Source organism: Salmo trutta, chromosome 5 (assembly GCF_901001165.1).
Source record: "Salmo trutta chromosome 5, fSalTru1.1, whole genome shotgun sequence".
In the NCBI taxonomy this organism is placed as follows: Eukaryota; Metazoa; Chordata; class Actinopteri; order Salmoniformes; family Salmonidae; genus Salmo; species Salmo trutta.
In genome coordinates this window covers 39,134,774-39,150,081 of record NC_042961.1, presented here as the reverse complement: position 1 = coordinate 39,150,081, position 15,308 = coordinate 39,134,774, and the positions used below count along the sequence as shown (strand labels likewise).

Sequence of the window (15,308 nt, the reverse complement as noted above, 5' to 3'; positions counted from 1 at the left end):
TGATGGGGTTGTGTGTGTGTGAGGGGTTGTGAGAAGGCTTAGAGAGGGATATTAATGGTCCGATCATGTAAATGTTTTATAGACGATGGGGGTGACTCTGCAGAAATAGACTTCGAAGAAGCTCTGAAGTAGTCTGTACTTCTGGTTTGAGTAACTCATTTGTATGGCTCGTTAACGCTCTCTGCAGTTGGATGCTTCTCCTCAGTTTGTTGAAAGTGGTTGAAACTATTTAATTGCCCTCTCTTCACACTTTTACACAATATGCTTCCAGACTTTTGAGTCTGATAATTGCCCTGCAGTAAAAGGTCTGAAATTGCTTCATTTTTTTGGTTAATTTATTCATTCATTCTTAGAGAATAGTTTTCCATGGTTGTGTGGTTCTTTACAATGAAGTGTGTTTACTCCCTGCATGGGCTAACATATTCCAGTGAATGAGAAATATTTGGCCGACATTTTGAAACAGGGTGGGCATTGTTAGTACCATCACAATGCCAAGTCACATGTTCAGACCAGAGAGAACGGGCACATTTACCTCACATTTACAGAACCCATACAGGATCACTGACACACACACACACACACACACACACACACACACACACACACACAAATCTTGAAATGCAGCTGAGTAGCATCTCAAATGAGACAAGCTCACAAAAGATCTGACAAACACCTAGTTAGGCCTCTCTCAGCTGAGATCAGTCACTGTGGTGGATCTGGGGGTGAATGAATTACAAATCCTGAACCCTGAGAGCGAGATCAATTCAATAAAAAGATCTGGCTCTGCCTTTAATTTGCCGCCCAGCTTCACCCAATCAATAATCAGTGCTGTAGGCTTCACTGTGACACACAGAGGACAAGATTCACACAACACAATACATTTAAATAGCTATTGTGTGACTGCTGAAGTTCATACTAGCTCTCCGACTGGAGAAGTTGAGAGTTATAACCTTTCCCCACCCCCCTTCATGACATCAGGTTAAGTCAGCACCACGCACTAAGTCATGGTCACCCTCAGCGTGATAACAGCCCTCATCGCCAGGGCTAACCCTGCCTCTGACCTCCATGAGAGGGCATTCCAGAGCAACCAGGGGGCTACTGTACCTCCCCCACCCCCTCATCTGTTTTGGCACACCACCCTCCCGCCGGTCGGTTGGACCACCCTCGTTCCCATGCATATCTAGGCTGGTGGGTGTAAATATAGCTGGAATTAGCAATGGGCCAGTGTTAGCGCTTAGAGGCAGTAGTAGATGGTGCTCCTAGAGGGGGACAAGGAAAGCTGGCGAGGCTGACAGGCAGAGTGGGTTTGCTGGGCAAAAGGTAGCATCTTAGCCCACCTGTGGATGGTAGCCTCCAGCCGTTAGCGCTTTAGGTGTGGAGGAGGGGTGGATGGGGGAAAAAAAGATACAGGCCTGTATTTTTTTGGTGGAATTACTAGAGCAACTTTACCAGCTTTTGTTGGTTTGTTTACATTTGATGACGCCTGGCTTCGCAGACACTGGGATTGTGACTAGTGGTTGCCATGGGCAACGCAGCAATGTGTAAGGTGTGTGAGGCTGAGAAGGGTTTGAAAGCCAATGGGAGTCAACCCAAGATGGACCATGATCTACCAGAGTCAGACTACTACTGCTTTGAACAACATCCTGAGCCTGAGCCAGAACCCCAAATACCGGTAAGACTTGGGGCATAATTTAGGCATAACATTTCTGAGGTGTGTTAGAAGAATTTAAGGTGTGATATTCCATGCCACTCCTGCCTTGGGTCTCCAGTCCAAAATAGCTCGTGTATCTTTTTTCCCCCTCGGGTAAACCCCTTGACTAACCTTGTTGTGTTTTTTATAGTAATATTCTCCCCTCCATTATACTGAGGCGGGGAATAGTGTGGTGTAGTTGTTTACAGTGTTTACAGCATATTGAAAGTACTCACCAAAGAGGAAACAGTTACTTCAAATCACCTTCCCCCAGGGAAAGAAAAATCGGACCAATCCTGCTATGCTCAAAGGCTTTGCCACATCAAAGAGGTCAACCAAGGGATGGGATACAAAAATAAAGCCAGTGCCAGGCCAGATAAGTCTAGGAAGCTGTGTCATACAGAGTGGGTCATATGAAGCAGACACAGGTGTGAGAGAGCGGTACCGGACCGATCTGTAATTAAACAGAGCTGCCTGTGAGGACGTTGTGACTCAGATGACCTAGCGACTCTTAGCGACTCATAGTGACTCTTCTACCAGCAGAGAATCATTGCCTGGAAAGGGAGAGCGAGAGAGATAGAGAATAGAGAGAGCCCTGAACAGCTATACCTGGGTAAGAGAGGATGAAGCTATAAGAGAGAAAAAACATAATTCTGAAAGGGGGATATTGACCCCCCCGCCATGTTTTCTGACTCAGCACTATTTTCTTCAAAACAATTATAATATGTGAAAGGCGCATGAAAGCAGGCTAAATAAATTGCTTTGGAGAATGTGAGAATCCATTTGTGTCCAGTATGTAATTAATGATTTAAAAGGAGGATTGTGAGAGGGTGGGAGAGAGAGAGCGCTATTTGTGCTAAAGGTAAGCGAAACTGCTAAAGGCAGTTCTTTTAATGTACAATTTACTTGTTTGTGAGCCCGGCATTTTATTGTGAGACCTAGTGTTTCCGTAATTGTTATTGATTTCCATCCATCCCTACAGTACAGTGTAATGTACTGCTCTGCGCTAGCTGCAGTTGAGTTCAATATCCCACTCATTTCTAGACCAATGACCAGTACATTCATAATTCCCCTGGTGTGTCTCCTCCTATCACCTCACATCACACTCAACTTACACTCCACACTCATACCATGCCTGCTGAGATAAAGGACATGGTGTGACTTAGAGGAGTACTGTAAGAGTTAGGGGTGTGCCGACATGGCCATACTCGTATTTAGTAATCGTAGATCGGATGATACTCTGTAATTGGAATAAACAGAAGTGTTTTAATATGCCTAAATAGATGTTGGCAAAATAAACTATATATACAAAAGTATGTGGACACCCCTTCAAATTAGCGGATTCATCTATTTCAGCCACACCCGTTGCCGACAGGTGTATAAAATCGAGTACACAGCCATGCGATCTCCATAGACAAACATTGGCAGTAAAATGGCCTTACTGAAGAGCTCAGGGACTTTCAACGTGGCACCATCATAGGATGCCACCTTTCCAACATTTCAGTTTGTCAAATTTATGCCCTGCTAGAGCTGCCCCGGTCAGCTGTAAGTGCTGTTATTGTGAAGTGGAAACGTCTAGGAGCAACAACGGCTCAGCCGTGAAGTGGTGGGCCACACAAGCTCACGGAACGGGACCGCTTGGTGCTGAAGCACGTAGCGCGTAACAATTGTCTGTCCTCAGTTGCAACACTCACTCCTGAGTTCCAAACTGCCTCTGGTATTAACGTCAGCACAAGAACTGTTCGTCGGGAGCTTCATAAAATACGATCACCATGCTCAATGCCAAGCGTCAGCTGGAGTGGTGTAAAGCTCGCCACCATTGGAGTCTGGATCAGTGGAAATGCGTTTTCTGGAGTGATGAATCGCACTTCACCATCTGGCAGTCTGACGGAGAAATCTGGGTTTGGCGGGTGCCAGGAGAATGCTACCTGCCCCAAATGCATAGTGTCTGTGTCTGTGTGTCCTCAACTTGCAGTGGGCAGTTTGCTGTCACTCACTTAGAATGCACATTAGCATTTCATATTTTCCCTACCCCTGCCACACTTGTTAGATATAATGCACATTGATAGCTTGATAGCAAACGTCCTCGACATGTGATTTATCATCGTAGCAGGCAGTAGCGATCTAAATGATCAGACTGAAAACATGCGAGGAAAAGTGATCGGGTGAAATTATGAGTGGATGGACAAATAAAGCTTCACTCTATCCAATCAAAGCAACATACAGCCCACCCTTTCTTTTTACAGACAGGCAAACTAGCCAGTTGAGGTACTTAGACCGCTCACATGACTGACTCAACGGCAGTACCGTATGGTTTAGAAACTCTGTGACCTGACTGACATGAGAAAGATGCTTGGATCATAATTGTATCCAGAAAATTGCCCATATCCGCTACGATACTTGATTTGGCCGACTACTCGGCACAACCCTAGTAAGAGTGTAGCCTGGCGTGTTTGTGCAAGTTTGTGTATAGTATGCACGTTGTTTATGTTTTATCAGGGGCCATAATCTCCAGAGGGCCCCGGTATCATCCCCTGGTGCCATTTTCATTAGCGGACATTTTTAATGCTGCATCGGAATGCAAATTCCTTTCAAACGCCCAGAAAGACAGTGATGTGTGTCTAGTATGTCTGTGTTTGGCATGTGTGAGTGTGTGTTTGTACTCATTCAGAGTGTTCCTGTTATAGTTAACCACGCTGACAGCAAAGGTCTGCTCTCTCTGACTACGCCTACTGTTTTTGAGAACTTGGACTATTTTTAACAGTGGGTGGTGTTAGCTAAGAGCAGGGTGGTGTTGCTAGCGCATGCCAGATCTTACAATGCCTGGATAGGTATTTTATGTATCAACTAACCACATCATATGTTATAGCAATCTGGTGCCCGACGGCACAGTTGATGACATGGCACGCTCCCATTGGTTGATGCATGCAACGTCTGCGCAGGGGGACATGACCTATGCCTTCAACTTGACCCCTGACCTTTCACCCCTGACAGTTAGCTCTCACGCTCTTTGTCACTAAGTGGACTGTGGAATCTTTAGTACACATTCTGATGTTTTTTTTCTGCTCTTCACACCATCTGTACAAAGTGTTTTGTCCTTGAAATAGCTAGCAATATGACATTCTAAATCAGAAATGTGGTTTATAGGTTATCCTTCAGTGGCGTATAGCAAGGCTTTGTTAGCCCTGCAAGCTACAATACAGCATCCTTGTGCTTTTAATAAAATATTGTATGTTGTTTACCCTCCCCTACAATATTTTTCATGGTTTTCTCGGTCAGCAACACACACTATCTTGCCTCAATCTGTCAAGCCTCAGTGAAAGCATTAGCCTCTACTGGTGAATTTAGAGTAAGTCTAAATTTAGTGTCCCTAACGAAGCTGGGCCTAGTGCTGATTTACAATATGCGAATGAGTCCTCAGGGAGAGCCATGGCTGGCCGAGAGGCTCTGGCGGCCAGCTACATCCTGTTTTGGCAATGGCCCAAAAATGTTTGGCCCAGCTGATGTTGATGACACTGATTGCTAATGAGGGGGACTCCCAGGATGAACCAATCACGGAGAAGGTAACATCCCACAGCATGCAGAAACAACTAATTACAGAAGACAGGAGATCCTAGCCAATACATCAAACCGCATGCTTCCATTATGTCACCTTGATCTTGAAGCCTTTGAATATGTGGTGAGTTCATGTTATCATAATCTACAATCTGAATTTTTCCTTGTTTTTCATTGAGTCAAATGAGGTTTGATAGAATTCCATTTCGAAGCCTCATGTGTGATGAAGTCCGATGGTTTCCGATAATCATAGGGTATCAAAAGCTGAACTCACTGTATGTGGTGGTAACGATCAAGGTTCCATGGATACTGCAGTCCAGTTGAATGTGATGACATAGTAATCATCACATACTGTAATTACAGTATGTCTGCGCATATATTGGCTATGCATGCCAGACAGCCCAAATGAGGGTTTAATGTAAAATACACACACACATGCATGCCCACACGAACGCACACAAGGCACACACACGGAACACACACACACACACAGTTGGCGAACTTGGCGTTAATGAATGAAATGTTAACATTGACGCCAGTCTCTGAGTACTAGGCACCAGTGGTGTGACATGGTTGCTGTGTACAACAGATACCCAGTAAACACTGTTGTTGATATGATAGGCTGTCATGATGTCCAAGAATAGAAGGTGTTGTTCCGTTGGAGTGTGGGATTTTGGACACCAGTAAAAGACAAGGGTACAGTTGCCTTATCTGTGAATAAGCGTGTGTCACAGTGTGTGTGTGCGGGTGTGTGTTTGTGTATGTGTGTGTGTGTGTGTGGTGTCTGTGTTTCCGTGCATGTGTGAGAATGATAAAGTTCCTGTAAGAGCCTGTGGAGCACGTGATGCGTGTTAGGAGGGTTTTTTAAGGGCGACGACTCAATCACGCTATGCTGTAGTGGTTGTGGCTTAGGGCAGTGCGGTGACACACACACACACGGCTGAGATGTTCTATCTTTGGTAGAGGGGACCAGGTTAGGTTAGTGCCTAGGTACGTCTGTATCACACATGAGGTTGCTGAGCTTGTTACAAGCCTGTACTTCCCCTATCAGCACTGGTGTAATGTTGAGTGAGTTTGCCACATTACAAGCCTGAAAAATGGCTCTTATGGTAAAATAAAGCAGTTAAATGAGCTATGTGTGAACTCTTAGGTTACACCGCACCCCAGAGAAAGAAATAGAGAGAGAAAAGAAAAAAAAACAGTTGTCATGGTTACCAAGAAAGGCAGGGCCGCTTGTCTCCATGGTAACTGGGAGGGCCGAGGATATTTCCAACAGCATTGGTCGTTGGACGGTCGTCTTGGGATATAATATTTACTTTATTTATACTGTAAATTCTCCACACACATTCTACTATGTGTAAATTATTGTTTTATGCAATCTCAGTTTAGGGAGGCTTTTGAAGCTGAAATGACATGGTCTGTAATCTGATGTCACGCTTCACGGGTTCGGTTGAAATTCCCAGTGATATACAGTATACAACTACTCCTCTCTGATGAGGACCGCCACAGGAAAGGAAGACCCAGAGTTACCTCTGCTGCAGAGGATAAGTTCATTAGAGTTACTAGCCTCAGAAATTGTAGCCCAAATATATGCTTCACTGATTTTAAGTAACAGACACATCTCAACATCAACTGTTCAGAGGAGACTGTGTGAATCAGGTCTTCATGGTTGAATTGCTGCAAAGAAACCACTACTAAAGGACACCAATAAGAAGAGACTTGCTTGGGCCGAGAAACACAAGCAATTAGAATAGTGTAAATCAGTCCTTTGGTCTGATGAGTCCAAATGTGCGAGTTTTGGTTCCAACCGCCTTGTCTTTGTCAGACGCAGAATAGGTGAACGGATGATCTCCACATGTGTGGTTCCCACTGTGAATCATGGAGGAAGGGGTGTGATGGTGTGGGGGTGCTTTATTTAAAATTCAAGGCATACTTAACCAGCATGGCTACCACAGCATTTTGCAGCGATACACCATCCCATCTGGTTTGCGCTTAGTGGGACTATCATATGTTTTTCAACAGGACAATTACCAAAAACATACCTGTGTAAGGGCTTTTTGACCAAGGAGAGTCATGGAGTGCTGCATCAGATGACCTGGCCTCCACAATCACCCGACCTCAACCCAATTGAGATGGTTTAGGATGAGTTGGACCGCAGAGTGAAGGAAAAGCAGCCAACAAGTGCTCAGCACTCCTTCAAGACTGTAGGAAAAGCATTCCAGGTGAAGCTGGTTGAGAGAATGCCAAGAGTGTGCAAAGCTGTCATCAAGGCAAAGGTTGGCTACTTTGAAGAATCTCAAATATAAAATATATTTTGATTTGTTTAACACTTTTTTTGGTTACTACATGACTCCATATGTGTTATTTCATAGTTTTGATGTCTTCACTATTATTCTACAATGTAGAAAATAGTACAAATGGTACTGTAGACATCTAGACTAAAGCATAGGCCTACTGGCTAGACGACATTAGATCATGTTTAAAAGTGCAATTCCGCCACTTTTCAACCTCCTATTCATTATTTCTAGCACCCAAACTAGTATCTACATACTGTCTGTAAAAACAGCACATTTCTATGATCTGTGGTTAAAAAGATTACAAGAAAGGTCATAAAAAATGCTTCTCTGTGACATGAGGTAGGATTTTTTTTCTCAAACCCTGCAACAACTTTCTAGCCAGAGGGAGGGTAGTGTTTGAAAATCACTGTTTTTAATTTTTTTTTACTTTTGATGAGGTCATCGGGTAGAACTTTTTAACTTTATATTTTTTTCTTCTACATAACGTAGAAATGTGCCATTATCACATAGACACTGGTGTGCTGGAGATAATGAAATGAGTTTGAAAAGGGATGGAATTGCCCTTTAAGGTCGAAGGATTTGCTCCTCACTGTCAGAGCATACATCATGTAAGATATAATAATTGCAGACAGAGAACAAGGAATGCTATACCAATCCCCCTGACTGAAACAAAGCAGAGCCCAAACAGGTGGAGGCGGTGGTGGGTGGTGGGAAAGCAGGAAAGAGACATGCGGAGCGAGTAATGCATGTTACAGCATAGCATGTCACCAAGAACATCAGCACATACTGTACCTTACGCACGCCAGCCATCAGAGAATGGTTAGTGCTATCCGGGATCCTTGGGATGCCCCTACCCTAACCCTCAACTTAACCCATACCTTAACCATTTTAAATGTCAACTTCAATGGGGTGACGTCAGAGTTGGACGTCTCAAGGATTCCGGATAGCAAGGACCATCAGAGAATGTGTGTGCAACCTGGTCGACTAATATACCTCCATATTAAGGTAGTGTGATGAATCTAATTGGAGGCAATATCAGCTGATGCGACACTCGTGTTTCCTGTATGAACCTGCTGCGCTTGATTTATTAATCAAGGGTAACACACAGTAAGATTTGTTCATTTTGTTTCCGTAAAGAATGGCTTATGAATGAACACAATACCAAAGACCTTCATATCTGATTGAGTAAGTTACCTCCTTCCCACTCTGTTTTTCCTTTCTCTCTCTCTCTCTCTCTCTCTCTCTCTCTCTCTCTCTCTCTCTCTCTCTCTCTCTCTCTCTCTCTCTCTCTCTCTCTCTCTCTCTACCTCTCCTTAATATCACGACTCCACGTAGGAGTGTTCATTCACCCACAAAGCCATGAAACACCCTCTCTTTTCTTAATTCATTCTCATCTCTCCACCCTCTCTGCCTTGCATAATGTGACTCGGCAGCTAGGAATCTGACTGGGGATATTATCTGGCTTTTCTACTCCTCTGTTCTGTAGGCCTAATGATACCATTGTATAATGTAGCTGAGTACAATTCCGACACTGTCTTTCAGTCAGTATACACGTGCACGGTGACCTATTGCGGCTTTGAGATGACCACTCTTCCCTTCTCTGATATCCATATGTGGTTTGTACAGAGAGACAGTGATTCAGCAAAAAATGGTAATATGATTCATAAAAACAAAATGGCTGTTATTCATTAACTTCTTACATGTTGAAGTGGTTCACTTAGGTGAGCTGTAATGCTGCTTTTTAACATGCAAGGTGCAGAGGATTGATATTAAAGGAGATTTGGTTGGTGTAACAATATCATCCTACCCCTGTGGGCTGGCTGGACAACCCACAAGCTGTTCCTCTGGACTTCTCCGTCTGTCAGATATATAGAGCAGAGATATCCCTCCCTAGAGAAATCATCTGAGCTGTCTCCAGGAGACCCCAGGAGCCCCCCCTCAGTCTGGGATAAGGTATTAGTCTCATTTGAGGTGTGAGACACACTTACAGACAGTGAAGTCGGCTTGTATCACTATATACAGTACCAGTCAAACGTTTGGACACATCTACTCCTTCCAGGGTTTTTCACTCATTTTTTTACTATTTTCTACATTGTAGAATAATAGTGAAGACATCAAAACTATGAAATAACACATATGGAATCATGTAGTAACCAAGACAGTGTTTAACAAATCAAAATATATTTTATATTTCAAATTCTTCAAAGTAGCCACCCTTTGGCTTGATGACAGCTTTGCACACTCTTGGCATTCTGTCAACCAGCTTCATGAGGTAGTCACCTGGAATCCATTTCAATTAACAGGTGTGCCTTGTTAGAAGTTAATTTGTGGAATTGATTTCCTTCTTAATGCGTTTGAGCCAATCAGTTGTGTTGTGACAAGGTAGGGTGGTATACAGAAGATAGGCCTATTTGGTAAAAGACAAAGTCCATATTAAGTGCAGCTCAAATAAGCAAAGAGAAACGACAGTCCATCATTACTTTAGGACATGAAGGTCAGTCAATACGGAAAATTTAAAGTGCAGTCGCAAAAACCATCAAGCGTTATGATGAAACTGTCTCTCATGAGGACCGCCACATGAAAGGAAGACCCAGAGTTACCTCTGCTGCAGAGGATAAGTTCATTAGAGTTACCAGCCTCAGAAATTGCAGCCCAAATAAATGCTTCACAGAGTTCAAGTAACAGACACATCTCAACATCAACTGTTCAGATGAGACTGCATGAATCAGGCCTTCATGGTCAAATTGCTGCAAAGAAACCACTACTAAAGGACACCAATAAGAAGAAGAGACTTGCTTGGGCCAAGAAACACAAGCAATGGACATTAGTCTGGTGGAAATCTGTCCTTTGGTCTGATGAGTCCAAATTTGAGATTTTTGGTTCCAACCGCCTTGTTTTTGTGAGACACAGAGTAGGTGAACGGATGATCTCCGCATGTGTGGTTCTCACCATGAAGTATGGAGGAAGAGGTGTGATGGTGAAGGGGTGCTTTGCTGGTGACACTGTCAGTGATTTAATTATAATTCAAGGCACACTTGACCAGCATGGCTACCACAGCATTCTGGAGCGATACGCCATCCCATCTGGTTTGTGCTTAGTGGGACTATCATTTGTTTTTCAACAGGACAATGACCCAATACACCTCCAGGCTGTGTAAGGGCTATTTGACCAAGAAGGAGAGTGATGGAGTGCTTCATCAGATGACCTGGCCTACACAATCACCTGACCTCAACCCCATTAATGGTTTGGGATGAATTGGACCGTAGAGTGAAGGAAAAGCAGCCAACAAGTGCCCAGCATATGTGGGAACTCCTTCAAGACTATAGGAAAAGCATTCCAGGGGAAGCTGGCTGAGAGAATACCAAGAGTGTGCAAACCTTTCATCAAGGCAAAACGTGGCTTGTTTGAAGAATCTCAAATATAAAATATAATAGATTCCATTTGTGTTATTTCATAGTTTTGAAGTCGTCACTCTTATTCTACAATGTAGAAAATAGTAAAAATAATGAAAAACCCTTGAGTAGGTGAGTAGGTGTATCCAAACTTTTGACAAGTACTGTATATATATCTATGTATTCACTCAGCTAACAGAGATCAGCTTGCCATCCTGCTGCTCAGTCTCACGGTTTAGCTCCTGTTTGGTTGTGCTGCGTATTGTTGTGTCCGGTCTGAATGATGCAATGCAGTTCTCTGCAGCATCCACACACAGAACTGCTGCTGCAGGTTAAACCAGGACAAATCATCACAATGTGTCTGTCATTACTGCCTTTAGATACGTTGTAAGCATTGATCAGTAGCTGGGGGCAGGGTAATTCTTCATACGTATGCATTCACGTATGCAGCAGGTATAACATAGGCTATGACTGACTGTACATCAGATACAGTCAGTCATAATAGTGGAGTTCCTCTCACTGTCCTTTACTTATCGGCCCTCTCATTATACAGTGTAAAGTGCTCCCCACATTTACAGATTTGAGTGTGTTTTAAACCATGAACAGCTTCGAGTTTGTGTTACAGTTCAGAGTATGTATTAACTCTGGGTCCGGAGTCTCTGTACTGCAGTGTAAGTGAATGAGTGACAGAATGGGTCAGAGGAGTGGGCATATCCTCGGTCTGGGTTTGGACTGTGCTGCGTGCTGGAACTATCTCTGGCCTTGTCTCCCTCACTGAGTGTCTCTGGGAGATAGCTAGCCACAACGCTACTTCAATCAGGTTCCCCGTTACCAGTACAGGCTGGTTGTTAAGGAGCAGGACTACTTTAGGGACTACATTCTACCTCCTCCTCACAGAGGAGAGAGGAAGCTGTGGTTCAGCAGGTCTGTGTCTGTATGTGTGTGCCAGGGTGTGTTTTGGGAACGAGAGGGGAAATGCTGACTCACTGCCTCAGTGAATAAAAGTAGAGGACATGTACTCAGTTGTATTCCTGTGTGTAACATTATACACTATTTCACTCAGATTGGAAAATGCTGATTCAGTGCAGGTGTTGATGACTGCAGAAAATGAGTGACACTGCCACCAGGCTCTGTAGGGACTAATTAGTGTTTGTCTTTGCCTGTGCAGGTTGGCATAATTGGCATTAAAGTGTGTCTCACCACTCAAACAAGTGGTAGAGTGCTGTATGCTAAGCAGTAACTCAATCTATTCCAGAAGTAATAAAAACGGACCTATTTCAAAGCAGTTCAAAACAGCGGTTAAGTTGTGCCAACGTTGTTCTAAATGGGTTCTAACATTGTTCTAACGTATTTATTCTGTTTGTTCTTCTCCAGTCGGACAGCAACACCAGCTTCTTACGAGCGGCAAGGGCGGGGAACATCGACAAGGTTCTGGAGTACCTGAAGGGGGGAGTGGACATAGGCACCTGTAATCAGGTAAGAGACTAGTGGACATGCACACACACACATACACACACACACACACACACACACACACACACACACACACACACACACACGCCAGGAAAAAAAAGAAAAACATTTGTGATAACTCAGAACCTGAGTTACGGTAGACAGGACACTTAATTTGTTTGTCTTGATGGTGCTGTTCATTGGTCTCTGTGGCTGTGGGTCTCTGTGGAGCCAAAATGGTGGCCAGTTCTCTCCTCAGTCACCCAGGCGATCAATCTTACACCTTCTCTTCAATAACTCATTTAGTTCTTGGGATCTCTCCTTTGATCATCAGTCCTAATGTCAATCTGTCTACGGTGTGAGGGTTGCCGTTCTATCTCTGTCCATTGGGAGGAGTGAGGCTTACTGTACTGTACCGTATGTGTGCTACCAAAACATAACATTGATTCAACTCTATAGCAAAAATAACTTGAAATAAATAACTATCTTTGGGATCAATGGTAACCACGTAATGTGTGTAATGTGATCAGTGTGGGTTGGCCTGTTAGGGATTAAACACAAAACATTTGACTATTTGTCTGTATTCCTAATCACTACACTCTACTCTCTACAATTAGCATTGTTCTCAGATTAAGAGAGGTATTGGCCCAGTCTCCTTGAGCGCTGTTTTTGCCGTTCTCTCTAAAATGTAATCATTGTCATCTTGAAGGAGGCTGTCAGCGTGATTACATTAGGAGTAGAGAGCCTCTGTCATTCAGGGTTCATTATTAAACAGGCGCTTTGCAAGGCAATACTTTTACGTAACACTGCTTTGTCTGACAATCGCTTTCACTGAGCAAATCTAGGACAGGGAATGGCAATGTGCTTCCCTTTATAAAAAAACAGGCTAAATCAAAGTTTCGATTTTTCTTGTTTTCTTGTATGTTTCTGTTAGTAAGATCAACGCCAAAACTGTGGATTTTAATACCGCTAATATTAACATTGAATAATCAATAACATCTAAATCCATCACTCTGAATCTATAACTCTGACCTCACGTAAATCAACCATGCGTCTCCTTTAGGTAAAATAAACAGAATGTTAAGTATATAGATGGAAGGAGGGATAAAACAAGAGGAGAAGAGGTCAGGGTGAGGAGTGTATTGAAAATGAAAGTCAATGAACTAAGTAGACCAGACCCAGCTTCTATTGCATTGGTGTATATGAGAGACACCCAGTTAAGTAGAACGGAATTGATGTTTATTTTGCAATAGAGTACCACAGTAGGAGTCATTATAACCCTAGCAGTCAAACAAGGAAATGGTTCCAATCGTTTTTTTTTTGCCATGCATTTTTCCCATAGAGGATTTTAGAAACACTTAAAATAAGGGCTGTGTTTCCTGTAGGCTTACCCTGGCATGATAACCATGTAAATCTCTATAGGATAAGGTGACTTTTATCTATATATTTGTCTGTATTTACCCCCCAAAAATGAAATGCTAATTAGCTGCTAATGTGGCTATCTTAAAGAACTCATATGATTTTTCACTGGCTACAGCTAGAGATTCAGGTGTCATTTGGTTAGCTAGCAAGAAATGTGAATCGCTTTGCTAGCTAGCTATGCTGAACTTGAATGACTGTTATCCACAGTTAGTCTCTTAGCTGTCAATGAAATGTATTTGGCATCAATCAAATGGGCGGGCAGACAGGCAAATTCCCATTCAGTCAGCACGTGGGTTGGGACAAGCATACATTGGCAGGCAAGATGCAGAAGGACGAGCAGGCTACTATTCCCCATCATTTCAGTGCAATTCTGACAGCCATCTAGCTTAAAGAGTTTGAGAGTGTTTATCTAATGTTCACTCGTTAGATTTTAGCTTATCTCGCTCTGGCTAGCATTAGTTGTTGATCTTGTTATTTTTGATGTGCGTTGGCATCTGAGGGAGGGATAGCCTACCTTTTCATGGTTGTTTGATCAGTAGGACTGCGAAGTTCCCAAATGTAAGAGGACTCTTGTGGTATTTACATATTTGCAGGAATCGATTCAGGTGTATTTTGTGGCTTTTGGCGAATGCGTTGTAATGATCTAAAGTTGCGATGTTGCAACTGCCTGTAAACACACAGTCCAGTTGAAAGTGAATGAAGGCAGGCCCATGTGGCAAATGGCTTATTTGCATATAGGCCTACTGTAGCTCTGATTGGCTATGCCGCACCAGTCAGCGTAGACTCTGGTCCTGGACAAGACAGATGTTTTTATTAGGTTTTATTTACTGCAGTGTCTATTAATTGTCCAAATGCATGGCCGCTTTCCCACTCTATATTGCTGTAGAATTTTCACAAATGCCTTACTATATGTAATTCCCAAACATTCTATGAATTAACGAAAACGTGAAGATGACCATATCTATGTGCTCGCTTGTCAGAAAATGAAAAAGGTGTCATATTCTTCCTGGGGGTCTATATGAATTAGAGGTCGACCGATTATGATTTTTCAACACCGATACCGATTATTGGAGGGCCAAAAAAGCCGATACCGATTAATCGGCTGATTTAAAAATTTTTTTTATTTATTTATTTGTAATAATGACAATTACAACAATACTGAATGAACACTTATTTTAACTTAATATAATACATCAATAAAATCAATTTAGCCTCAAATAAATAATGAAACATGTTCAATTTGGTTTAAATAATGGAAAAACAAAGTGTTGGAGAAGAAAGTAAAAGTGCAATATGTGCCATGTAAGAAAGCTAACGTTTAAGTTCCTTGCTCAGAACATGAGAACATATGAAAGCTGGTGGTTCCTTTTAACATGAGTCTTCAATATTCCCAGGTAAGAAGTTTTAGGTTGTAGTTATTATAGGAATTATAGGACTATTTCTCTCTATACGATTTGTATTTCATATACCTTTGACTATTGGATGTTCTTATAGGCACTT

The 15,308-nt window shown here is 42.8% G+C and overlaps 1 protein-coding gene across 1 annotated transcript in view; it reads left to right on the top strand.

Moving 5' to 3' along the window:
* The first annotated feature begins 1,247 nt into the window (after nt 1-1,247).
* The window catches only part of LOC115194125 (ankyrin-2), a 108,303-nt gene continuing 94,242 nt past the window's right edge, over nt 1,248-15,308 (top strand). The window contains exons 1-2 of the mRNA XM_029753528.1: nt 1,248-1,672; nt 12,309-12,410. Coding sequence (XP_029609388.1) covers nt 1,523-1,672; nt 12,309-12,410 — 252 coding nt within the window. The 5' untranslated portion in view covers nt 1,248-1,522. The remainder of the gene's footprint in view (nt 1,673-12,308; nt 12,411-15,308) is intronic.